The 25445-nt window shown below is 38.7% G+C and overlaps 1 protein-coding gene across 7 annotated transcripts in view; it reads left to right on the top strand.

The window, feature by feature from the left end:
* APBB2 (amyloid beta precursor protein binding family B member 2) overlaps window positions 1–25445 on the top strand; it is a 90908-nt gene that overhangs the window by 9063 nt on the left and 56400 nt on the right. For 2 of the 7 annotated variants that reach the window (XM_062493476.1, XM_062493472.1), the window contains exons 3-6: window positions 19226–19431; window positions 24363–24425; window positions 24868–24953; window positions 25065–25125. In XM_062493476.1, the coding sequence (XP_062349460.1) occupies window positions 19226–19431; window positions 24363–24425; window positions 24868–24953; window positions 25065–25125 (416 nt within the window). Of the gene's footprint in view, window positions 1–19222; window positions 19432–24362; window positions 24426–24867; window positions 24954–25064; window positions 25126–25445 lie in introns of all 7 variants that reach the window. The other 5 variants (XM_062493475.1, XM_062493471.1, XM_062493479.1 and 2 more) reach the window with 3 other exon arrangements.

The raw sequence follows: 25445 nt of genomic DNA, 5'->3' as shown, positions 1-25445 counted from the left end.
ATCTCTGCTATATTGTTCCCAAAGGGTCTAGGATGGTTTGTCATATTCTTTGCAGACAGCTGTCTCCTAGTGTGACATCTCTCCCTGGGGCTGGGGCAGATTGAATTTGAAGACAGTTGCCTTGTGGTGGCTGTTCTTTGACTCCTAAAGCATTGCTGTGGCTAGTTTTGGCTACAAGTAGTGTCAAATGTGGCCCAGTCCTGACTGACACAGCTTCATTGATTTTGACCTTACTCCAGCTGAACTTCCAGCCACTTGATGGGAGTCTAACAAACTGGGTTGTTTTGCCTTAGATATTTCATTTCTTGTTTGGTGTTTGTCTTTTCAGGGACACTTCCCATGCTACATTAGTAAAACATGTAATTCCTAATCCAGAAAATATCATAGTGCTGGTTTGTATAAGTGCAGTACTATGGTTTTGAGTGTGTTAAAAATGAATATTTTTCTATTTGGTAAAATGTGTAGTTGTGGGATAAATGCCTGTAGGGCCTGTGCCTGGAACATGTGGAATACCTGCATGGGAAAGGAAAAAGTGGCAATGGAGAGTAGAGGTGGTGCCAAGACAACACAGGGAAGTAAATACATCATATTAGTGGATGCCCAGAGCACTGCACACTTCCCTTAACTCCACAATGCACTTTACATGAATGTGTAATGGTAAGAGATATTAGTACATGCTTTCTGTGTGCTCTAGCAAAGTGAAAAACTCTTCTGAGCATCTATAGGGCAGACTCAAGTTTCAGAAGTGGTAAATAACTTAATCATGTCAGGTACTTAACTTGATAAACTATTTTTGGAAGCTTTCCAAGCCTGTAGTTTATGGACAAGAGTGTGTAGTTCCGGGTGCTGTATGTCCTCTCCGAGGTTGAATGCATCTTGCTGGGAAAGCTCTTCTATGCCTAGGGTTGTCAGATGCAGGGCCAAACACAGAGAAAGGGAAAACAAATCACAGAAAAGAAAACAGAAGGTAATGGGGAAAAGTCAGGATCCTAATTTCAGAGGGTGATAATGCAGGAAGTTGCACAGAAGAAAAGCCACAATAAGCTGATACCAGACTAACCACTTCTTAAAAAAAAGAAAAAATAAAATCTTCCAGTTCATAAAGCTGTTCAAGTAATAAAAAATTATGGCTGAAATTGATCCAGTAAACCTCTGCCTCAGCACTTCTGAATGCTGCATAGAAGTCAGGCCAAACTTCAGTCTACCTGATTGATGCTTTGAAATGGGTATAGATATCTCTGAGCAAGGGAAGGAAGAAACAAAATTAGCTTGGGAAGGACACTTCATGTGCAGGCCTCTGTTTGTTAAGGCAAGCTGAGAACAAGGTTATGTTATTCTAGGTGGGTCTGTGTGCTCTGAAGCTCTTTGCAGCCTGTTTGGGTGCTTGTGTGTTATCTTCTAGGCTCCTTTATATCAGCTGCAGGAAGTGTGATTGAGGAATGGTATTGCCACTCAGAAGAATGAGTCTCTGGTCTTTACAGTGACCCTTGAGCTCTTGGAGGACCTTGCAGCATTTCACCAGGTGTACAACCCAGGGATGGGCAGCACAGTTTTGAGAGTTTCCTGCTCAGGAGATATTCCTGCCTCTTTGTGCTCTGCAGAGTGGAAATGCAAAGCCTGCGGCCACTGTGGTTGTTCTTGTGAGCAGCTGCTGTGATCCCAGTGTCAGGCACAGCAGTGGTGAGCTGGTCTCCCTGCTGCTCTCAGGGGAGAAAGCTGATGGGAGAACAAGTGGGTTGTGAAGTAGGGAGGATGGACTGGAATATGGGAACATGACCTGGAGGGGGAAGCAAAAGGAGGGTACATTGTTTGCAGCTGTGGAGATAAATAAGGACTTGGCACCACGGAGGAGAGCTGGAAGCACGGAGGGGAGCTGGGGTGTTTGTGGGTTAGGCAAGCAAGACTAGCAGTGACAGTAAATCAGATGCACTAAGTCTGACAGCAGAAGTGACTACTGGGGATTTTGTTTGTGCTAGGATGTTATTTCACAGAAGTTCTGAAAACTTAAAGAACACAAAAATTGGAAGCTCTGAGTTATTTAATGCTGAAAGACTTAGAGAAGGTCAGATCCTAGTTCAGGCCTCTGTGCAAGGAGATGTCTGTACAGTGAGGGTGTGCTGACTTAAATCCTTCTCAAGTTCCTCCCCTGTTATGTTTGCACCTGGAGGTATTTCTTTTAATCTCCCCAAGTTATTGGCTCCTTCAGTCCCCAGTCTCTCAGTGCACTGGTTCCTCATGTGCTGAATTCTCACGTAAGTCAAGCATTAGCTGATTGAAATTGAATTCAGCTTTAATTAACAACATGGGATTGGCAGAAGTAGGGTTGTGGGTCCCTTGAGTCACAATGGTGCCATTCCAAGTTATGGTATTGAATATACAGAAATTTCTGGATATACAGAAGCCTATAGCATGTACCACCAAGACATGGAGTAGATGGTACTGCAGGCTGCCTTGGGTTTGTTGCTGTTGCATCAGGAGATGGTGAGTAGATTCAGAGCAGCACTGAGCATCTCCATGGGCAGAAGAGGTGTTGTGTGATATGACTTGGCATGCTGCACAGACCTTGTTCTGAACTCAGTCCTCGCTTGAGAGTGGATGTCTGGTCCCTGCCTTAAGGGACATGCAGCCTTTTTAAAACACTCCCATGAAAACACAGATATTTGCTGTTAAGATTCAATGGCTTCATCCTCAGAGCCCTGGGTGCTCGGGATTAGGCCATAAATGTCCAATATTTGGATGCCACAGAGCTCAAGATAATGACATTAAGTGGGTTCCTTGCAATGTCTGAATCTGGTTTTGTAAACCCCAGCAGTGTGTGTCCTTCAGCTTGCACAGTAGATTTGTCTGTGGTACTTTGGTGATGAGAAATCACTGGAGAGAGAGGGAGAGGACAGCTCCAAATATAAAGCATATATTTTTTTCTTCCTGCTTATAGTGTCTCTGGGGCATTTTAATCCAGTTTTATATGGTGTTGTATTACAGGGATTGTTTTTTAACTGCTATTCATTATGTTGATTATTTTACATGTACATTATTTGATACACTGGACTGATTTATTGCATAGTAAGACTACCTCAAGGTTTTTGCTTGAAAATAATTTTCAGAACTCTTTGTGCAACTGTTTCTTAATAAAACTAATTCATCCTAAACAATAACACAATTTAACTAAATGCATTTTTTCCTGTTTTTTAATGCTTTTGAATTGAGATTCTGCAGAGCTCAATTTAAATTTTAAACACTGCATCAGTTATTCACTCAGACATCATTGCAGGGCAAGTCAGAGCTTTAACTTTGTAGAGCACATTTTTGTTTGCACATGACTGATAAAATACTCTAAATCAAAGGTTGTGGCTTTTACTTATTGGAAGTGGATCTTAGGCACTTCTCTGAACTTGAGAAGTTTTTAGTATGGAACAAAGGACCCCAGCCCTTTTCCCCCTACTCAACATGAAAACCAAAAAGCACAACTCAGATTGGCCAAATTAATTTCTAAATTAGAATTCGTTCCTGTTCAGACCTTAATTTAGTTTTGCTTGTACTCTATAAGAAAAGAGACAGTCAAGTTATCCTGGTCATTTTGGCTGACATGATTCTTGGCTTTGCTTAAATTATTGATTATAGCAAGGGGAGGGAATGAGAACAGCGCTCTCACTAATAGAAGCCTTTCACTAAATCAATTTCTACCATTCCTGCAATGCACCTTCGGGAAGTCAGAGGTTTACAGCCTTGAGAAGAATTTTGTCTTCGAAGAGTGGATCTTGGCTTTACATTTTTTAAAATTTTTCATGTTTATACAGGCAGCTGAAGAGAAAAAAATCAACATAAATATATTTCCAGGGGCTGATCTGCAGGATGAGGGGCTGTTCTGGTTCAAAGTTGAACTGATTAAATCTTGATTTGATTGTCATCTAAAAGCTTGTGGGCTGAAAGTACTGTTTCAAAAGCTTGTCTCCTAAGCAGAGTCAGTCAGAAAATACATCAATGTCTTGCAGGCTGGAATGAATTCACTGGAGGATGCAGTATATGCACACACTGCTGAAATCCATGTATAGCCATCCCTCTTATTTTTTCTTGGCTTATTAGAAAATGCAGTCATTTTTATGGTCAACATGTGGTGTTTCCTCTGCTACATTTACCGTCAATTGAATGGGGGTGGCTTTTCTTCCCTCCCATCCAAAGTACCATTCCTCATTTGACTAATTAAGTAAGTGTCTGTTTAAACACAGCAGTGTATTTTCTCATCATTTGAGTTGGAGATGCTACACAGAAGGAGAATATGAAGCTTTTGGGACATGTATATAGCAAAGTTAAAGGATGCTGGTAGCAGATCAGTGCATATTGAACTATACAGGAGCGTCTAGTAACTGTAAGTAACACTTCTATTTTACTTTTTCATAGCACTGGTTGACAATGTCACGTAGGCCTGGATGCTGAATGCAATTATTTTATCTGCTAATAAAAATTCTGCTCAGTGGAAGATCAGCTTGTATCTCACAGGTTAGGTTGCAGCAGTATCTTCCTGAATGCTCATTATTTCAGTAGTGAAATGACAAGTGATGCTGTATACTTGTGATCCATAGAACTTGAAGATCTTTACATAGATTTAAAATGCATTTGAAAACATATTTCATATTCTGATTTCTCCTTTACACATGACAAATTCTTCTCCTATTTTTTTTTTTTGCAGTCAAAGGGAAGAAAAAAAATATCTCTAAACAGTGTAATAGTGGTACCCCTAGTCATTCCCTAAAGTTCAAGGAACTTTTGCAATACTGAGTGTGGGTTTGGGGATTAGAAAAATGAGGCAGTTTATTGCCAGTATTGAATTGGAAGCTGTCAAAGAATGTTGACTAATATCTTGGATATTTTGTTTTGTCCATCTTGCCATCTCTAAGTAAATCAATTTGTTGAGGTAGAAAAAGGGTGTCTTATTGGAAAGCTGACTCATGCAAAACCTTTACACAACTTTGTCTCTTCATTACAGGGGAAATGTAATTAAATAGCACAACTGTATTTGCTCCTTACAGAAACAAGATAATAATAAGAAATAATTTGGTTTGGCTTTTGTAAAATCATTTGAAATTTAGTTCCCTTTTTTCTTTCGTGGGTAAGCTAACATTTTTTGTCACACTCCAGCTATAGCAGAATTTCAAGATATCATTTGGTGTTTAACACAAATCACCTTGTTTTTCTTTTGTGCTTAACTAAAACAAAATAATGAGTCTCCCATTTTTGCCCATGGAGGCTGTCAGTAGATTGACTAAGGAACTTTGTAGTCTCTTGGCTACATTAATTTCCTCTGATTAATTGTTCTGAAACACAACCAATACTGTTTTTAACAAACATATCTGAAAAGTAGGAAGATGACATCAGAACAAGAGGGGTTTCAGGGCTAAGCTTCCACTGGCATGGAAGAGGAAGTTTATTTCATTTTTCTAACAGGTTTGGTTTTTTCCCACTATAATGGGTGTGTTAGGCTTTATAAAATTATATTGTCTATGTGTATTCAGGGTAAATATAGGAAATAAGACTTTTATGCAACATCAAAATTAAAGTATGATCATTAACATAAGATTTGTTTTCTATAGTTCTCTTGATTTCGTGTCACAGGTGAATTCTCTCAGAACTATACTCCAGATTTCTGTATTTTGAATACACCAAGCTCATATTACTTAAGATTTTCTTACAATTTACTAAATTTTCTACGTTTTAAACTTTAAAATTTTCTAGTTACTTCACAGGGAAAATGCAGCATCTTAAAAGAAGCTGCCTTAGGAATAGGATGACAGTGTTTTGCCATTCTCTGTTCCTCCCAGTGGCTTCTGCCCACATCCACTTTAAGTTTCAAGAAGCTGGTCCAGAAAATAGCGAGGCATGGTCCAGTGTACTCAATGCTTCCTGGAGGAAATCACCTTTTTTTGGTGGATAGGTGTCTCTGATTTGAGGGAGATTGTTGTTAACCTGGGACAAGCTTCACCTGTTCCAATATAAAACCAATTGAGTAGTGAGTCTACTTAGTTGTGCTTTTCCAGGAATGATGGAGAAGGGTGGATTTTCTCTCTGCCAGGAGTAAGTGGAGATGTCATCTATGCATCCAATGTTTGAGGTTCACTACTTCCAAATTTTGTTAACATCAGTGCAGTTACTGTTGGACAGTATTAAAAAAGCACCACAGGCAAAAACTACTGATTTAGAAGTTGCACTCTCTGCAGACCAGACTTGAAAAATACTGTAACAGTAATTACTGCTTGTATTTTAAGTAGTCAAGTGTACAACAGTTGCTTTATTGTGGATGGAGGAATACATCTAGTACTTGTATCTAGACCTCTTTTGTTTTCCTCTGCAAACCACCCCATCGGCAGACAGGGAAAATGGACAGATCAAGCATTGGAAGTAGTAGGAAGGTGAGGGAATTTTCACATGTTGCTCCTTTATTAGTAGTACATTTAATTTTACATCCTCATTTTCTTTGCACAGAAATACTTACAGATACCATGCATTTATAAAGGCTCAAGTAGAGATGAGTAAATTCTTCAATATATGCCAGTAAACCAATTAAAAACAAAAGGAAAACAAGCATAAATTACTGGAGCCAATACACTTTGTCCCCAAATGGGAGCTTTAAAATAATATGTATTCAAAAGCAAGAATAAATTTCAGGTCATTGTTTCTCTTTTTGGGGTTATGCTTTCATTTTAATTTTGTTTTTCCAGATTTTGCCTCCTTTTGAGAGGAAACCATGGGAGATTCTGTGGTTTGTAATGAGAGGTTTTTTTGAATATTTGTTGATTTGTTGTTTTGTTTTGTTTTGTTTATTTTTTAAAGTGAACAAGCTGCAATTTTCCTGTTGATTCCAGGAGTTAGGGAGTTAAAAAGTTCTAGATATCACAAGACACAAGTCATAAAAATTTCTGTCAAAAATGCTGAAAACAAGTGTGAGTTCAAAAGAGTAGTATTCCATTTCTTCAGTAAACTTTTTGAAAGGAATGAACCTTGTAACTTGAATTCTGCAATAATGAACAAATCAACTACCTAATGTGATAAAACACTGAAGGTGTTTTGGTGGGATGTGGTTTTATGACTTGCTGAGGGTGGTGGTCAAAGTTTAAAAGATAAAACTGTTTTCTCCTTCTGATAACATTACTGCAAAAGGGTCAGTGTAAAGGCCACCAGCTTGGGTTATTTTGACTTTTGGCTTAGTGCTTTACAGATGCTATGTCAGGATTGTATGTTTTCCTGGCCACAGTTTTATCAGGGCTAATTCTAGTTTCAGTGGCAGGATTCACTGAGAATTTGTTATCAGTGCATAAACTGAATTTCTGGCTAGCATCTTGCTTACAGTATGTTGCTGTCATCTGTCCTCTCTACTTCTGAAATTTTCTGGAATACAAATAATATCAGGACAGTGAGACTTTAGACACATACTTACAAGAACTTTTTGAACAGTAGTAATTGTCATGTGTAAAAGAAGCATTAAGTGTAAGCAGTGCTAATTACCTCTCCACAGCAGTTGTCTCTGCACTAATCACCAGACAGATCTGCTGTTAGTTAACTGTTCCTCAGTAGCTCAGCTATGTTCCCCTTTCCTTATTCATACAGATATTTAAGACCAACTGTTCTATTTGTCTATAAATAAATTTCTGTTTGTAAAATGGTGGTGCAAAATTTAGCATCAATTTAGTAAAATCTTCCTTTTGGATGCATGTTAATATAAATTGGAAGGGGACAAGTGTGAAAACATAATAATATTCAGTCCCATAACTCCTGTGTTTCTATTGTCATATGAGATTATTCTGTATCTCAGGGTAGGAACATGTGTACCATTGTATTCATGAGAATAAATTTATTGTGTATTTTCCTAGGAAAATACATGTCTATAAATCCCTTAGAGGAAGCTTGGATATATTGGTTTGAGAGTTCTCACATCAGATGAGGCTTTTTAATCTGATCCATTATAACTGCTGTAGCAACTTTGATAAAAGTCTTTCAGTAATGTTGTTAGTTCCACTATTTCCAATATAAACTAATATAGTAAATGGAAGGCAAAGCTTTTGCAAGAGTTACAATGGTTACAGTTCCATGTTGTACATAACCAAATGGCCTTATATAGCAGACCTTAGGCTTCTTTATGGGCCTCTTCTCCAACAGGGGTCAGTAGCAGAAACTTTTAACTTGACAAGAAACAAAAACAAAGCTAGCATAGAGTGGTCGTCCCCCTATGATATATTTTTCACTTTCAGTAATTGATAGTTTTAGGACTTTCAGACTTGGTACATCATTCATGTTATCTTCTTTAATTGCCCTTGATAGATTTTTCTAACATGAATTTGTTATTTTTTTTTTCTCATTTCTGGCATTCACAACATCCTGTGACCGTGAGCTCCGTAATCGGATTATGTATTATATGAAAAAGTATTTCCTTTTTGTTATAAAATTGCTCTCCGATAATTTCATTAGATGCCTCTTGCTTTTCTGTTTTAGGAAGCAGTAAATAACAGTGAATGATGATTTCCTTTCCATCCTTGCCTTCTTCCCAGCATTCATGATTTTACAGATTTCTCGGACATCCTTCTCTCCTCCCTGTCATTTATTCTCCAAGCTGGAGAGTCCTACTTTACTCAATGTCTCTTCCTGCAGAGAGATTTTTATCTGTCTGTCTTTTCTAATTCTGCTATATCTATTTTTATAGTAGGGCATGTGAAGTACATGCACTAGTCCTGTGATAGTTCAATCCTATATTAAAACTGTAGGCATAAAAACACTTATCTTCATCTTGGTTCCTAAAATGTAACTTTTTCAACTCCCAGGGAGTGCTAAAATGCTACCTTAAAAAACTTTGTGACCTTGATCCTTCCTGAGAGGCAACAGGTAATTAATTGCCTACTGTTGTACATGGGGATTTGATGTAGCAGAAGAGTAACAGTAAAGGAGCTTGTAAGAAATTGGCAAAAAGGAGGAGATGGGTATCTTTGTCCCTTTGTCCTGAGAGGTTAAGGTTGTGCATTGAAAAACAGCTCTTGAAATTGTGTGTATCCTAATCCCGTAGAATCTATCTGCAGTCGTTTGGTTTTGCTCAGCAACAAAAGTGAATAGAAATCCAGAAAGGGTGCTCTTCTCATCCTACATAACTAGTTTTTCATCTTTCCCAGACCACCTGCAGTCCTCTGGCATGTCCACAAATTGTAAGGTTTCCATCAGAGGCTGGCTACTGTTTTCAGCTGGGGGAAAAGACCATTCTTTTGGTTGCTTGTGCATCTCTTATTTTACTGCTTGTGAAAACATGTGATGACAAACATCTTCAAGATTTCTTAACATCAAAAGGTCTTTACCACAGTGCTAACAGAGCTCAGTGACTTTGTGGTTTATCATACCCTGGAGATTTTGTCTGTTGTTTTTCTGTGCTTCGGCATACTTTTATTCTTACCAAGAAAGTGATTGTGTTTAGGGGTATTCTATATCAGGGTTCACAATACAGAAAACTTCTCAAGTTCTGCTCTGGGTATATGCATCTCTAAGGGAAGTTTATCCCTGTTTTCAAAGCATCCATTTTGCTAATGGGCTTTGAATTGAAGGTGTTACTAATTACAAGTGAAATTTTGTTGTGTTTCTATGGAATTTTAAAATTAATTCTTTCATTTTTCTCTTTCAAATGCTGCCTGGCATAGGACTCTAGTTGTGGTATGGTGGATTTATTCCTGGCTACTGTTTGCTAACATAGGCTTCCCAGGGTGATTTAGGCTACAGTTATTTTTTCTGAATTTTTCTTCTAATTCTTGCTAGTGCTTATATCAGAGATACCATTTGTATCTCCTTAAATGCAGATTTTTAAGTCTAGCTTCAATTGCATGTATGAATCCACTCTGTGAAAAATATAGAATTTTAGTGCTGGAGTGCCTGAAGTAGATATGGGAATGAAAACACTGGTATTTCTAATGCTAGACGGATGTTTTCAAAGATGATTAACATCTTTGAAATTTCTTAATACCAGAAGGTATTTGGACAGTATGACTAAAGATTTAATAGAAAATTGATATACCAATGTAGTGGTGTGAAATACTTGGATAAACTGGAGGGCTAAGGGACCCCTGTGTGCTATCAGCATGCTTCCTTCTCCCACAGTAGGTGAAACAAGGCCAGCTCCTCTGGAGCTTCCATCTGCTGTCAGAAGCCCCCGTTCATAAAGCCTGCCTGCTGCAGATGCTTTACATTTCACTTCATGTATGGCTCTATGCATTGTGCAAGAAAAGATTTAGTTCAACTGAAGCATGAAGCAAAATTACTTTTGAAAAGGTTAAAGTTGTTTAGTTGTTGGCTTTTTTTTTTTTTTTTTAATAAAAAGTCTCAAAGTTTGAAGGCTGGGAGGTGAAGCTTGAGTTCAAGCGCTCAGCACAGGCTGGAGCTGCCCAAACTGCCCAAGTGTCTCTCCCTGCAGGCAGGGCATGGGCCATGGGGCTTGTGCAGAACTTCATGCTTATGCATCTCTGAGTGGATTTTCACCATAATAAATTCTCCCATCCCTTCAGTACTGTAGCAACATGAAATTAATTTGCAGATGGGGAAATACTAGGTCTTTGGCTTCTATGTTGGAAAAAAAAACAGGTGCCTTCAGTTTGCTCTCTAATGCCCATTTTGCTACAGCTTTAAAGTGGCAAACCAATTCATTATATAGATTGTTAAAGGTCACATTCCAGCTTTTTCTGCTAGTACTAAATTGACCAAGCTTTGCCCTACTAGAAAGAGCAGTCCATACTGTGGGATGGAAGGGGATTCTGATGTGTAGACACACTGGAGCACAGTAGCTGATGTCTGTGCACTGTGTGTGTTTGTCTGGTGCTTGGGTGCAGGGAGCCTACACGCACCTGGAGTCTGGGCATGACTCCAGGGGAGTTATTGAATGCACCTCAGAACTGTCCTCCTACGCCTCTTCTCTGACTTTGTTTAAAACAGGGCTTGCACTCTTCTGCCTCACAAGGTTGGTGTGAAGATAGAGCAGGCATTTTCATGGCATCCTGGAGCCTCTGCTGCAGTGTGTTAACTGAAGGATGAGCAGAGCTTGCATATGACAGGGGAAATGACTGCTCTCGCAAACTTTTGTTTTTGAAGCAGAACATTTAATTTCAGACAGTAGCTCCATTATAATTCAATTTTGTGTTCTGTTTTCACTGAATCATTAAATTCACAAAAAAATGTTTTTCTAATGTATTTGCACAGTGCTCTAAATGAAGCTGTCAAATAAAAGCAGATTTAGTCAAGCCACCAGTTGAATTGTATGTCTGTGCCATTGGGCAACTTCACTTGCTTTTAATTAGCCAGTCATATGCACAAAAACACTAATGAGCACATCCCTAAAATTTCACAGTATATCAATATATTTATGCAGGATATTCTCCAGAGAAGTGCAGTCCTTTCTCTACATTGACTCCTGAAGTCAGTAGGCCTCATTATATTTTAGATGAAAAAAATTACCTTTGCCCAGTACCTGACTTTTAATCCAAATATATTTTATGCAGTTTCTTTTCTAAAATGGAGGGGAAAAAATAGTGACTGCTAGTCAGATTCTTTCTTCCATACTCTGTCTTACTACTCATGTCATTGAGATTAAAGAGGCTCTCACTGACAGCACCAATCTTCATTTTAAACTGTTGAGGATACAATAGAAATAGAATAGAGATGATAGAAAGCTATTCCTCAGTTCAAACAAATGGGATTAAAAGTGTGGAGTCCAACCTCGCTGCCATTCTTTAGTACCAGGGATTGATGGCAAGTGTATTGGAGGGATTAAGATCTGTTCCTCTGTCTTTCATGGCTTGTATCAAGGTAAGAAGCACTAGCCACTAGCAGAAAGTGTGAGGGAGGTGGGAATCACTTGTTTCTACATCCAGTTCCAGTACAATGGAGAGTTACAGACTGGGAGACACTGAACTCTATTTGAAGCTTGCAAAACTAGAGTGTGAGTTGTAAGTAAAGCACTATGGTGCAGGAGTTCCTTTGTGGAGAGTTGAAGCTGTTGATGTGGCCCTACTGCCATATGCCAGACATTGGCACACCATCCCCTCCTGCTCTGCAAGCATCCTGTGTCTTGAAGTGAGAAGGACATCTGTGTTTAAGTTTAATATCTTTTGTGACAGTATTGCAGAGTGAACCTTTCTGTTTTGTGTGAAAATTCCTGACTATATTTGTTCATTGCCTAAAATTAATGGTTTGTTCTCTGGGTGGTTTGACACTAGCATACCAATTCACTTTGAGGAGACATACATAAAGCAGAAATAAGAGAGAAATACATAATACATAAGAGATAAATACATAAATCCAGAGCTGCTATCAATGTGGTTTTCCTGGTTTTTCTACCTAATGCTTGCTGTTGTTGCGATGGATCCATTTTGTGAAGGGAAGGAAGGCTGGACTCCATGCATACACACATTTCTTTCCCTTGGTATGCTGTGCAATGTGCCTGCCAATGTGACAGTGTGGGCACAGGCTTTACTCTGTGAAGTCTAGGAGTCCCTTGGGTGGGTCATTTAGTTCTTCCTCTTTAGATCAAACAAAACCCTGCTTCTAAAACAGGACAAAGTAGTTAAACATGTTATGAACCCAGCACATGACATCATATGCTGCAGTTCTGCTTTCTGTGGGGAAAGGCATGGGGAGAAGAGACTATGCAAAAAAAAAAAAAAAGAAAATTCAGAAAAACAGATGCAGATTGCTGCTGGACTGGTCTATCCCTGAGAGCTAATTTGAGTTGTTTTATGCTTTTGTGGATGGTTTCTGAATGATCAGAAATTCATACAACACATTATGTTAAAATCTTCACATCCACATCCATGTGCATTTTTAGTTAATTTGCTAATGGTGATAATGAAAATACTCTTCAATAGCTCTTGATGAGATATTTGCTGCTCAGAGTCCTTTGAGGTGAGGAGACCCTTTGGGTCACACAGTGCATGATCACAGTGGATTTAGACAATTTAGAGGTACACAGTCTGCTGTATTTTGGATTATTCTGTAAGTAAAAGCTTTTGCCATCTAGCGGAAGGAATAGAGAACTAGCATTTCAAATAAGCTAGAAACTCCTTTGTACTGGCTGTATTCTTTACTGTGAAGCTGAGAGCACTGGAACAGGCTGGCCAGAGAGATTGTGGAGTCTGCTTCTCTGGAGATATTCTAAACTCACCTGGATACAATCCTGTGTAACCTTGTGTAGGTGTACCGGCTTTAGCAGGGGGATTGGACAAGACTGTCTCCAGAAGTCTCTTCCAACCCCAATCATTCTGTAATTCTGTGATATGCAAAATGTATTTATAAGCAGTCGATCATTTGCTAGAACAGTAGCAAATTATCCTGACTGTTTTGAAAATGATTTGGTAGAAATCTTCTAAGGTATTGCACTTTGTTCAGTTAGTATGTCATTTAAGCACCAGGTTGGTGGAAAGGATGTTCATTTAGATGCTGCCCTCACTTGTTTGGGACTCGTTTTTCCTTCCACCCCAGATGGTACGTGCTTATTTTTTCCTGGATCTTAGGTTGGCCAATATGCTTTGAATTCTGCGATGGCTTGTTTTTTCCCACTAATGAGGTGGAGGAAAGAACTGGGAGAGCAAAACTGAGAAGAAGTCATGACTCATGATAAAGAAAGCTTAGTAAGTGAAGAAAGAAATAATCATGTATAAAAAGTGATGCAAGCACTAGCACTAGCAGGCCAATGCCTAGCCTGTCTGCTTGAGGCTGAGAACAGAGATAATCTCATGCCTCTGCAAGCACTGCTCAGCAATAACTAAACCACTGGTGTGTTTCTGGCACTTGTTTGGTTACAAATGTAATGTGAAATACCTTATAGGCTGCTAAGAAAAAAAATTAGACCAATTCCAACCAGACCCAGTAGATCTTCTTAGTTGCCTAGCTCTCCTAATATCCTTCAGCACCCTAATCAAGAGATTGATATCTTGTCACACAGTAAAGTTTGTGGAAGGGCCGCAGGAAGAATGTGTCTCCAGTACAGCACTTTCCAGGTAGCAATTCATAAGCTTTTGCTCAAGCTGACATGATCCTTCCTACATGTCTATAATTTCACGTTGTCACCACTTCTTCACCTGGCTGAACAGCCACCCTCGTCCAGAGGGGAGAGAAGCTGGCTTCTTCCTGGTCCATCTGTTGCCACAGCAGCTCCCTCAAGACAGCAATTCAGGTTGTCTCCAGGTCTTCCTTCCTTAGTTTTCCAGACTTTGCTTGTTTTGTGGATAGATGTTTTTGGTTGGTGAACAGGGTAGTCTCTTGGGTTTACCTATTTTTGCCCGCTTTCCAGGAAGGAGCCTACAGACCTTTCCTCACAGTCTTACTGCAGTACTTTCTCCTACTGCTGCTGCTGTTCGTACCAGCTCCTGTGGTGCTGGCTTCTCATGGATTCACCTCTGCACCTCAGACTGTATTGCCCCTGAGCAGACAGTGTGGAGAGCCCAAAAATTCTCCCATTTAAGCAGGACAGCTAGTATCACCCACTGCTGTCATCCATGGCTGTCAACAGAGCCCCTCTGCTGAAGTCACTTGCCATTTTTTTTCTTTGTCAATTGTGCTAGTACTGTGGTCCTTATATCAGCAGCTTGGGCTTTGGTCATTGAAAGTGAAAATAAGCCAAGATAGCAAAACAAGTGAGTTTAGTTGGGGGTTTTGGATTTTTTCCCTGAATGTTGATAAATCTACTTTCTTCTCCTTTCCTTTAGATTAGTCATCTCTGCTTGAATGTCTCTTATGCTTGTAGTAACTCATTTATACAGCCAGATCACATCTTATGAAAAACAGTACAGGTGATTCATCCCAAACTTCCTTAGGATTTTTACAGAGTCAGTCTTTTCTGATTATGGCTGATTTTACAGTTGATCAAAACAGCAAATCATTTTCACACAGATAGAGTTTGGTTATATGTATGCCTGTAAATCCCAGATTTCAGCATGTTTTCCTGGAAAGTTTTAGAGAATCTTCCTCTCCCCAAGTGCATGTGACTGGTGGCTGGTTCAGCAATTCAGCAAGGAGGATGACAGGGTTGTCATGACAACCAGTTACATGCTGTGAGCAAAGATGGTGACAAATTACAAGCTTCTGGCTGGTTATCACTCCTCGTTGAATAACATTCCCCAGATTAGACAGACGTGTCTGATTTTTGATTATTTGATCTGTTGATTTGTATTTTTGCTGCATTTGTTTCTGAGATAGCATTCACGCTTCTTGCAGTGATGCTTAGGTGAGGCTGCCTGCTGGCCATCACTGGTGTGAATCATGCAAGTAGGTGAAACTGTTGATTTTGCTGTAGTGCATAAAAAGGGAGAAGTTATCTTTGGAGATTTCTTTAAAACCAAACTTGCACGTTGAGCCCATTGCAGGAAATAGATGGGATAAAAATATACATGACCTATGTTGTTTCTGTTGTGCTATTGAATGGAGAATGCTCCTTGAATTTCACTTGCCCTCAGTGGTTAATTCAAAGTCTTCCTCTCCCTTCAGTGCCTGACTTGATCTTCATCATGCATAGGGGGTCAGGGGAATGTGCTTCCCTTAGGATGAAATCCTGGATCTGCTGAAGTCATTGGCATCTCTTCAAAAAGACTAAGTTTCTGTGGCCTTTTTTCCTTTAGTTTTGCTTTTATTTAGATGCAGAAGACAGAAGTAAAACATTTTCATTTCAAGATTTTTGGAACTTCATAAAAGAAAACAATATTTTGCCCCATCTTCTTCTTCTTATTAAAACCTTTTAATCCTCCTATCTTCCCAGTTCCTTCTTGTGCTTCCCCTTGGGCTGCCCAGAGGGATAGTATCTGTAAAATACATGTGATACGGTAGACAGCTCTTCATTAATGCTTCTGCCCAGTAGTGAAGGCAGACCTCAGATATGCCCAAACACTAGGACAACATGTAGGCTACTGCTGTCCCATTCTCTGCAATTTTTGACATAGGAAGCTTTGATGCAGATCTCTCTTATGACAGACAAGGTGCTTTTCAGTTTGAATTCTTCATTTATGCTATGCATCCACTGCTGGAATGTGAGCAATGGGACTGCCAGAGATTCAGAAGTGACTATACAGATTTATTATTGGCCAGATTATTTTTTGGCATTTGGAAACCACTGAAAGTGTTCCTGTTTGTACCATCATGCTTCCAGCCTGGACACTGAACACTCCTTTTCAGTTATTTTTTTACTGTGGAAGTATACATTTGAGACAGTGATAGGAAATCACAGTCTGGATCAAATCCAGTGTTGGGACGGTGTCCCTTTTCTTCAGAGGATCTTAACAGAAGAAAAATTGTTACAAAGACATCATAAGAATTGTGACAACTAAGCTAGAAGTACAAAACAAAAACGAAGTATCTCACCTTTATCTCTGCACAGTATGAGTATTTTATCACTTAACCTATTTAGATAGTGTAGATCAAGTGTGTGCAAGTATTGTTGAGCCTTGCAGACAAGCAGTCTCGCTTGGGCATTCTGCTCCCATGCAGTGAAATAAGCCCTCTTTAAGCTAGAAAGTCTGACTTAAAGCCTAGTGCTTCCACTAACTCAAGCAGAGCTGCATTTGCATTAGCCAGAGGCTCTGCACTCACATCTGCTGCTACTGCTTCCAAGGAGGCAAAATGAGATCCCTCTGTTGAAATGAATCCCTGGAAAAGCAAAGCATGTGTCCTTTGAATGATGAAATTATACCTCTCAGGTTTTCCTGAATATATTTTCTGTCTTAGTATGACTCCACCTTGCTGCTGTCTCCCAATTTTCAGAAAAATGTGGTTTTAGCATGTGAAATAAGTTAAAATCGTCCTGTGGCATAAGAGCTATTGCTGTATTGCACCTCCCAGGAGCAGAACTTCCAGCACTCTGATAACTCTGTACAGCATTTTTACAGTCTCTGTTTTGAAGTCATGTATACTGCCAAGCTTAAGCCCTTTGGGGCTGCATTTTCTCTTACTCAAGAGTACTCTTTTTGTCCATAAATTAGTGCCCTAGCCATGCTGATTGGTGGGATTTGTTTGCACCTGAAGAAGAGATGTGCAGTGTGCAAAAAGAGATTTTATATGTGCAAAATGCAGGCCTGTTTTTCCAAGTACAACTCCCAGTTCAATACAAAATTTATTGTGTTAGACATGTTGCCTTGCTTAAGAGTATTTTCTTCAGGAAGGAAGTTTGCTTGGTCTCAAGTATACCAGGTTCCCTCAAGGACAAGGACCTAAGCAGAGAGGCACCAGCTCTCTGTCCTCACACCTTGCTTATCATCACCACCAAGTTCTCTTGGAAGGGGAGATAACATCTAGCTTCTGTGCAACAAAAAATGCTTGTTTTGAAATGTCATGCCATTCAATGGGGTCATTCAAATTCAGAGGAAAATTATTTTACTACCTGTAATTTCACATTCAGAGTAAAGCCACTGGTGTCCTGGTATCCTGTAGTAGGTCCCTGATGCCTCAAGCACATTTGTCTGTCTTGTTAGATTTTGTGTGATGATGCTTCTTTTGTTGTCTTTCTTGTGCTGGTATCTCTCTATAAGTCATTACCTTTGACTTGCATACTGAGTGCTCTCATCTGTTACAAGTCAGTGCACTAGGAGTCTTTGCAGTTCATGCTTGTAGGAAACTACAGCCTGGGAAAAGATTATCCCAACAGTCTCCCATTCCACAGCATGGGGTGGGACATGCATGTGTTTCTTTTTTTTTTTTTTTCCAAACAGGTTTGTAAAGCAAACATGAGGCATGGTGTAGCAGGATGAACAGATGCCCTCTGGTGCTGTCCTGTTCAGCCATGTCTATCAGAGGGTCTGAGGCCAGTCCCTTTGCCTGAGGATCACCTGCACACAGATGTAAATCAGTCATTTGGTGTGGGAGACGCTGCTCTTTGAAAGTCCTGAGCTATGCTAAGTGAAAATGAATCGAATTCCTGTTTTATTTCTCAGCATACTGAAACATATTTTGGTGTATTTATTTTTGCTAATGGAGAAATTTTCAAAATAAATTAGTATAATTTAGCTAGGTGGTATTTTCTTATCCCAGGTATTTTACATTATTTCCTTCCAACTCTTTGTTCGTGTATGAGAATTTCTTCTCTTCCCTGTAAATAATTGCCACAGAAATGTTCTTTGTTTTTAGTCTCTGGGTTAAAAATTTTATTTCTGCTGTGAGTTTTGTCTGTTTTTACTTCAAAGTAATTCCTGTTTAGGTCTTTTTGGTACTGCATGTCATTGCAACAATAAATAACAGTGTGTTGGTTCCTCTGCATCTTTGATTGATTAGTTTGAAATTAGTAGTTTAATGCAGCCACAGCTTGACACTTTCCTGACTGTATGTTTGAGTAGCTGTGTATACATCCCTATGTATGAATAGCAAGGACAGAAGCTGTGCCTAAACTTTAAACTTAAACTGGACTTGCAGTTGTTGCACACATACGTCATTGTGATGTTTAGATATTTGATGACATTATTTCTTGCATGATGTGGCCCAAATTGTGGAAAATGTATTGTGTTTATTTGCCTTTTACGTGGTTGAGAAGAGTTCAGTTCATTTATTCAGTCGGAAAACAAAAGTGTGTGAGGTTGAAGATGAGCAGACTTTAAAACATGTAAGACCTTGGAGTCAGGAACTACATACTTGAATGCCGTAGAGTCCACAACAGGAGGCATTTAAAATTAAATGTTTAGAATATTTGTGAACCTCTGGAACTGATTATGGTAATGTTGCTGCTTTCAGATTTAGGCTGTAGATCAAGCTTTTTATTAAATTTGAGTGTAATGGTATTATCTAGCATTTCATGTGCAGATCTTGCTTAGATTAGTCTCCAAGTAGTAAATCAGTAATTTAAGAACTTTTTAAGTGGCTATGGGGAAGAAATAGTTTGTTTTGCACCTTGGAGTGTAAGAGTTATTTCAGGTTATCATGACATTTGTGTTTCTGTGTGTAGTGTATAAATTTCGATAGGAGAAATAAGAGAAGCTCAGAAAAAAAGCAGCCATAATAAAAGGCCTAGTAGAAGGCTTGAAGGATAGACTAACAAGGAACTTTAAATTCCAGAAAGGGATAAGGAGCAGCAGTATACCAAGAGGTTATTTATCTATCGTGTTACATTGAACCTCAATAATTTGATATGTTTTTCTGGTGTTCATTTACGCAGGAACTGTAAAACAGCAGTACTAGGTGTGCAGACCCATGGAAGAACTGTTTGTGTCTTTGTGTGATTTTTTTTTTTTCCTGTTCTCAGCAGATATATGGAGTGATCATTCATTTCAGACAGACCCAGACTTACCACCTGGTTGGAAAAAAATAAATGACATTGCTGGGATCTACTACTGGCACATACCAACAGGAACGACCCAATGGCAGCGTCCTGTGTCCATCCCAACAGATCTCCAGGGCTCACGAAAAGGATCACTTGGTTCTATCACTCCATCTCCTACTCCAGAAACTGAGGTAACCTGCTGTGTTTTCTTCTGGGCTATGTACTGTAAGGAAAATTGAAATAACTTTTTGATCCTGCAGGTTTATCTGTTAGCTAAACTGGCCTGCTAATGTCCCAAAGTGTAGCTACTTGTTGATGATAACTCATGAGTATTATGTCCATTTTATAATGAACATAATAAATGTTCATTTTGTAATGTTGGTGCCTGATGAAACACCCTAAACTTTGGATGTGTAGGATGAAATCAGACATGTCTCTGATAAATTAGACAGGCAGTGCCTGATGACTGTGAGACTTTGGCAGTTCTGTAGCATAAGCTGAAGCCTTGCCTCATTATATGGATGCAGGATACATACAAGTTTTGCACACCATAGAAGACTTTTGGCTGGACTCTTTGTTTCCATCTTCTTATTGGCTGATTTGATAGGAGTATTGTAAAAGACACATGAGCCTTCATTTGAGACACTAGTTCATTTAGAGGGTAGTTTATATTGAATAAACATGTAGTGTTCTCAAATGTAAGTCTCTGTGCATCCTGCCAGTACCAAGTATCTATCAGTGTTGCAGTCAGGCTTTAACTAGAAACAGAAAGAGATACACTCTGTCCTCCACGTGTCTGAAAGAGTACTATGTGGTACTGCCTTTTAAAATCATGCTTTCAGGCACAATCCTAGGGTTTGTTTGGTGTCATGTAAGTAGAAAAATAAAATCATTTCTTATAAAGAAGAGTATGTTTCAAAAAATGTAACCACTTTGTTTAGTATGCTGCAAAGACTTCTATGGAATTACATACTAATATAAAATAAGGTTGGTTTTAAATTATTTTTTATACTGAATTTTCAGAAAAATGTCCACAGCTCTGTCAAGGGAAGTCTTTGTACTGTCTCTGAGTTTTGGATCAGGCAATCCCTAGGGGGTTTTTTTTTTGGTTTTTAATTCATTTAGAGAGAACATTTTTTCTGTTCTTGATTTTGTTCATATATGCACCAAACTAAATTACATGAAAGTTAAGAGGAGTTAAGGGCATTCAAGTATTTATTAGTATCTTGACCCTGAAACTTTTATCCCGTGTAGGCTTAAATATGTACAGTCTTGTTCATTATTTTAGAAAGGTTGTTCCCACATGTTCATAAATGCTACTCTAAGGTCTGCAGATTCAACCACAACATTTCAGTTATGGTTTACATCAGTCAAACTCTCATACTGTGCACCAGGCATGCTGGAAATAATTTCTGAGAGGATTCATGGAAAAATAACTGTAACTGCTACCATTCTGGTAGAAAACAAGAAAAAATTCAGAAATGTTGAATGTAAAGTGCTGCACAAGCTTCTAGTATAAGTACCTGTAATGTACATAATAAAGGATGTAACTTCACCATTATTATTTTTCTTACTCCAGAATGTAGACAATGGTACCTTAATTAGTAAATCATTTTCACAAAAGCCCAGAAATCAGTATGGTTGGTAAACTGCAGAGGAAAAATGGCATATTTCCATTTGAAATATGTTCCTACTTCTGTTTAAAGTGTCTTTACAATCAAAATTTCAGACCTGCTGTGTTACATGTATTTTCAACCTTTCACAATTCTGCTTACTTTCAATGAAATGCTGTTTGTGATTATGAATAATAATTATTAATTCTCAGCAGCATCGCAAGAGTACAAAATGTGTGAATTATAATAACATAGATTTTAATACAGGACAGATGTGCTGAGTAAGACATAAATTTATGTGAGTACACAGTAGGCTCACCTAAGTTTTGATATGGCAGGTCTAATTCAGCAAGGAATTTGTTCCAATAAAAATTTATGCATAGAGAGTTCTATGGCAGCACCAAGATCATATACTGTGCTGTAAAAGGGGATACAGAAAATAAACACATCCCCAAAATTTATATTAGTATGATATCATGTAGTTATTTTAATTAGATATAGGCAAAAACATTTGCTTTTTTTGGTTTCTGCTTTCATTGATAAGCGTCTCAGTATTATTGAAGCAGTACTGGCTTTTTGACTTAGTTGTCATTAAAAGAGTGTTCCAATACAGTACCAGCAGACTTACAGAACTGGAGTTCAAAACAAGAGCATGGATTGGGCTCAAGATTTTGTCACTTCCAAATACTGAAACAGCTACAGAAGCTCCAGTCATAGCTGGAATTATAGTGAGAACTGTTAGAAAAAAAATCTTGTATTTCTTGAAGTCACAGATGCCAAGCTTTATTAAAAGTGGAGGAAGAATTCTTTGAGATTAAGCTGGTTCTGAACAGAATCCCAGTGTGGAGCAGTAAGAGAGAAGTAAGTTATAGTGTGTGTTTAAGAGATAGGGGTAATGAAATAATTTGACAGTGTCAGCTATCATGAATTTTTGGGTTTTAATCTGTCTGCAATTGGTACATGTCAGTGCTGTATCATCTCCAAGCAGTATTTGTTTCAATTCCTGTTCACTGCTCTGCTGCATACCCAAGTGCTCCTCCTTCCCCTCCCTGAAAGAGCAGTACAGGTGTCTGTGATAAGGTCAGTCTGACACTCCGCAGAAGTCTGGGAATTCAGTCTAGGCTAGGTGCTCCTAAGTGCCTTTATCCCAGCAGTACCAGTGATGGCAGCATGGCCTGTGATGGAGAGCTTCCATCTCCAAGCTGGACCCATGTGTGAGCTGTGTACTGCTGGTTCCCTCATTGCTGCTGGAGGCCTGTGCTTCAAGATCATGTATTTTGAGAGGGTTGGTTTAGCTCATTCCCCCATGCTGGATTTATATTGCTTCATTCTGAAAAGGTTGGGAGATACATAGATTTCAGGCAGATGAAAGAATATAATCTGGGATTGAGGATGGGCATGGGTAGCATTTAATATCTGAACCAATTAGCTTCCGTGAGTCCATAAAATTACTTTATCTAAGTCACATTTGTCTGTAAAGCATCATGTACCAATCTTAATATTTGGGCTCTTTCAGGTTATGAGTTTGTCAATAGAAACACCATTTCCCCTCTGCCTCAGTAACACCTTTTTACCCTTTGTCTTGTTTCCTCCTTCTTTTTTTCCTTCATTTTATTTTTATTGTGTCCCTGTCTCTTAAATAATGTAACATACAGAGGCTTTTCTTCATTTGGTAGAATGTGGCTCACAGCTGAAGGCAGTCAACGAAAAACAGATCAGCCATTTTTATGTTGTAGCTTACTCTGGATATTTAGCATAAAGAAAAACAGTTACAATTGTTGAACAAATACTGAGAATAAAAGAAATAGGGTAGGGAGGAATGATGTTGTTGTGCACAGAAATGTCAAAATGTTTTAAAAAGGAAAATAATGTGAAAATGTCTTACTTTTACACACAGAGCAAACAATTTTTCTTTCACAAGATAATCGGTAAATTTCAATCCAAAGCAATGATGGGTTAAGCATTATGCAAAAATCCTGCTGATTTAACAAAAATCCTAGTAAATGCTAAATATTAATAACCTGTAACATTCTTTCCCTTCCTCCCCCTCAAAAGCATGAACATGTATTTTGGTTTTGCACAGCTGTTGAAATTTGACTTAGTTTTAGAGCCCTCTTTTCTCTCATGTGTTGTCAAATTACTTCCTTTTTGAATCCTTGTCTTTTGTAACATTCTCTTCCAAATTGTAGAAATTTTGCTGTCTCTTTCCCATTTCCTGTGCAGAGAAAAGGCTGTAGTATTTAACTTTCAGTAAGAGCTTCTTTGAGATCATAGCAGAATTTGGTGGTGGTAGTTGTGTCTTCTTACAGCCTAACTCATCCCAGGTCTTGAACACCTCTAGAAGTTCTTCTGTAGGTAATATAACCACTAGCAGCTAATAATTAATGAGAAAGGTCTTGGGAGGAAAAGGTAACAACTCAATTAGTTCAAAGACACGTTCAGAAAGGATTACTCCTGGGAGCTGTTTCTCACAAAATAATTCCTCCTGTGGGGATATACTGAGAATGCTTCCAGGGTGAGAAGTGCACCCTGCAGATTAATGCTTTGGGCCATATTGGTGGGTACCACTTCACCTTGGGGCTGAGCTGGACAGCCCAGCAGAGCTCATCTTAAAAGGGGAGCTAATTTCAGGATTGCTTGATTTGGTGAAACTATAAAGAGGTGGCTCTGGGTCTCCCAACAATCAAATCTACTGGCTTTTATTGAGGACTCTGGGAATTTTGGTGGGACAGAGGAGCTGTTCCTCTCAAGCTTTACAGAAAAGCTTGGACCTCAGGTTGCTTAGTGCTAAACCCACTGCTACTTGCTTGACTGTACCACTGAACACCTTTTGAGAAACTTGAATGGAAAATGAGAGGGTGGGTGGTTTTGGTTTTTTTTTTTTTTTTTTGATTTGGGGTTGTTTTTTTAAAAGGCTGCTAGACTTTTCAGAGCTACTTTTTCAGTAAGAAATCTCTGCACTCCTTACTAATACTCCTTCCCTTCCTTGCCCTTTTCTTGTGCTTTCTCTCTAGAAATATTTGACTTTTACCTTGTATGTATCTTACCCCTGTATATATATTTTTTTGTGTTTCAGTATTTCTAGTTCCAGTACTGTTAGTGTCTTTTAATAAAAGTGCCAATCAAATGGAAATCCTTGTGTTTCCCCCTTAATTACTGTTAATCAAAGGCTGTAGCAGCTGTGGCCAACATTCACATTCAGATTCATTTTGCTTGCTTTTAAGATCATAGTTACAGAGTAATTTCATTGTCTGTTCCTAATTTATATTAACTTTCCTTGTTTCAATCATTTGTTTTGGTAAGTAGCTGTTAGAGGCATGTCTTCTCTCCCCTTTCTTCCAAATGCCATGGTATAATGGAGTAAGTAGCTAAGTTTGAGGTGATCTGTTCCCTAACCCATCCTGTAAATATCAATGCTAACAACAGTGTCTTGTGTTTTTTTTTTCTTTTTCTTTTTTCTTTTTTTTTTATCAATGTGCTTCTTCCTGTGTGAATAATTATGTGTCTAGAAACAGCCATGGAGTGATTTTGCTGTACTGAATGGGGGAAAGATTAATAGTGACATTTGGAAGGCAAGTATATTGTCAGATTTTAGAACCTTTACTATTATTACCCTTGTTTTTTGCATGGCAGTGGCTGTTTTTCCCTTTTATTTTTTCCATAAATGTCATTCATAAACTAGGCCAAAGTGAATGGGGGTACTGCTAGGGATGCCTAGCTCACAAACATGCTGCCTTTTCTGATCTTTCCACTTAGAATGGATTCAGTCTAAACTAGCAGGGCAATTGCCACAATATAACAAAAAGATGCCTGCACTGAATGAAATGCAGCTTGAGAAATAAATATATATATATAATATATATGCATGCCTCTTTTCAACTTCAGCCAGAAATACTATCGCTTCTTTGCAGAGAGGATTTAATTTCTCTTTGAGATAAAAAATAACATGATGGTGTACTTAATACTATTATAATAGTATTAGAACTATACTAATAGCACTGCCTCTATCTCTAGGACCTGCATGCAGCCACTGTGAACCCAGACCCAAGTCTGAAAGAGTTTGAAGGAGCAACATTACGCTATGCCTCTCTGAAGCTCAGGTACAATGGCTTCAGAAGTCTCAGTGAAATGACCAACTCTGTTTTGTGTTGTGCTGTGATTTTCATATGATTTTAAGACTGATTTTGTTTTGGGTTTTTTTTATGTCACAGAAATGGCCCACAATCTGATGATGATGATTCTTGTAGCATCAACAGTGATCCAGAAGCCAAGGTCTGTATGAAGATCCACAATGGTATAACAATTAACAACCTAGAACTTGTAAACATAAACTTGCAAGGTGCAGAATGTCCCCTAAGTTTTGAAATTAAGTGCACCCCTCCTCTTGGCACAATGTGGATCGACCTCGCGAGACTAATTCCATCAAAGGAAATTTGCAGTTCTAAAGCTTCATTCAGTTGGGTCAGGAAAGTGTGACTTTCAAATCACATAAGCCAGGAAATTGGATTTTAGAACTCAAGATTCTGCTGTCCAACTGTAATAACTCTTCTTGCACAGCTGAGTGTCTGTATGAGAGAGGGCTCTACTTTTTA

This window comes from Cinclus cinclus, chromosome 5 (assembly GCF_963662255.1).
Source record: "Cinclus cinclus chromosome 5, bCinCin1.1, whole genome shotgun sequence".
Classification (NCBI taxonomy): domain Eukaryota; kingdom Metazoa; phylum Chordata; class Aves; order Passeriformes; family Cinclidae; genus Cinclus; species Cinclus cinclus.
The sequence above is the reverse complement of the archived record's forward strand: the minus strand, read 5'-3'. Positions and strand labels throughout refer to the sequence as shown.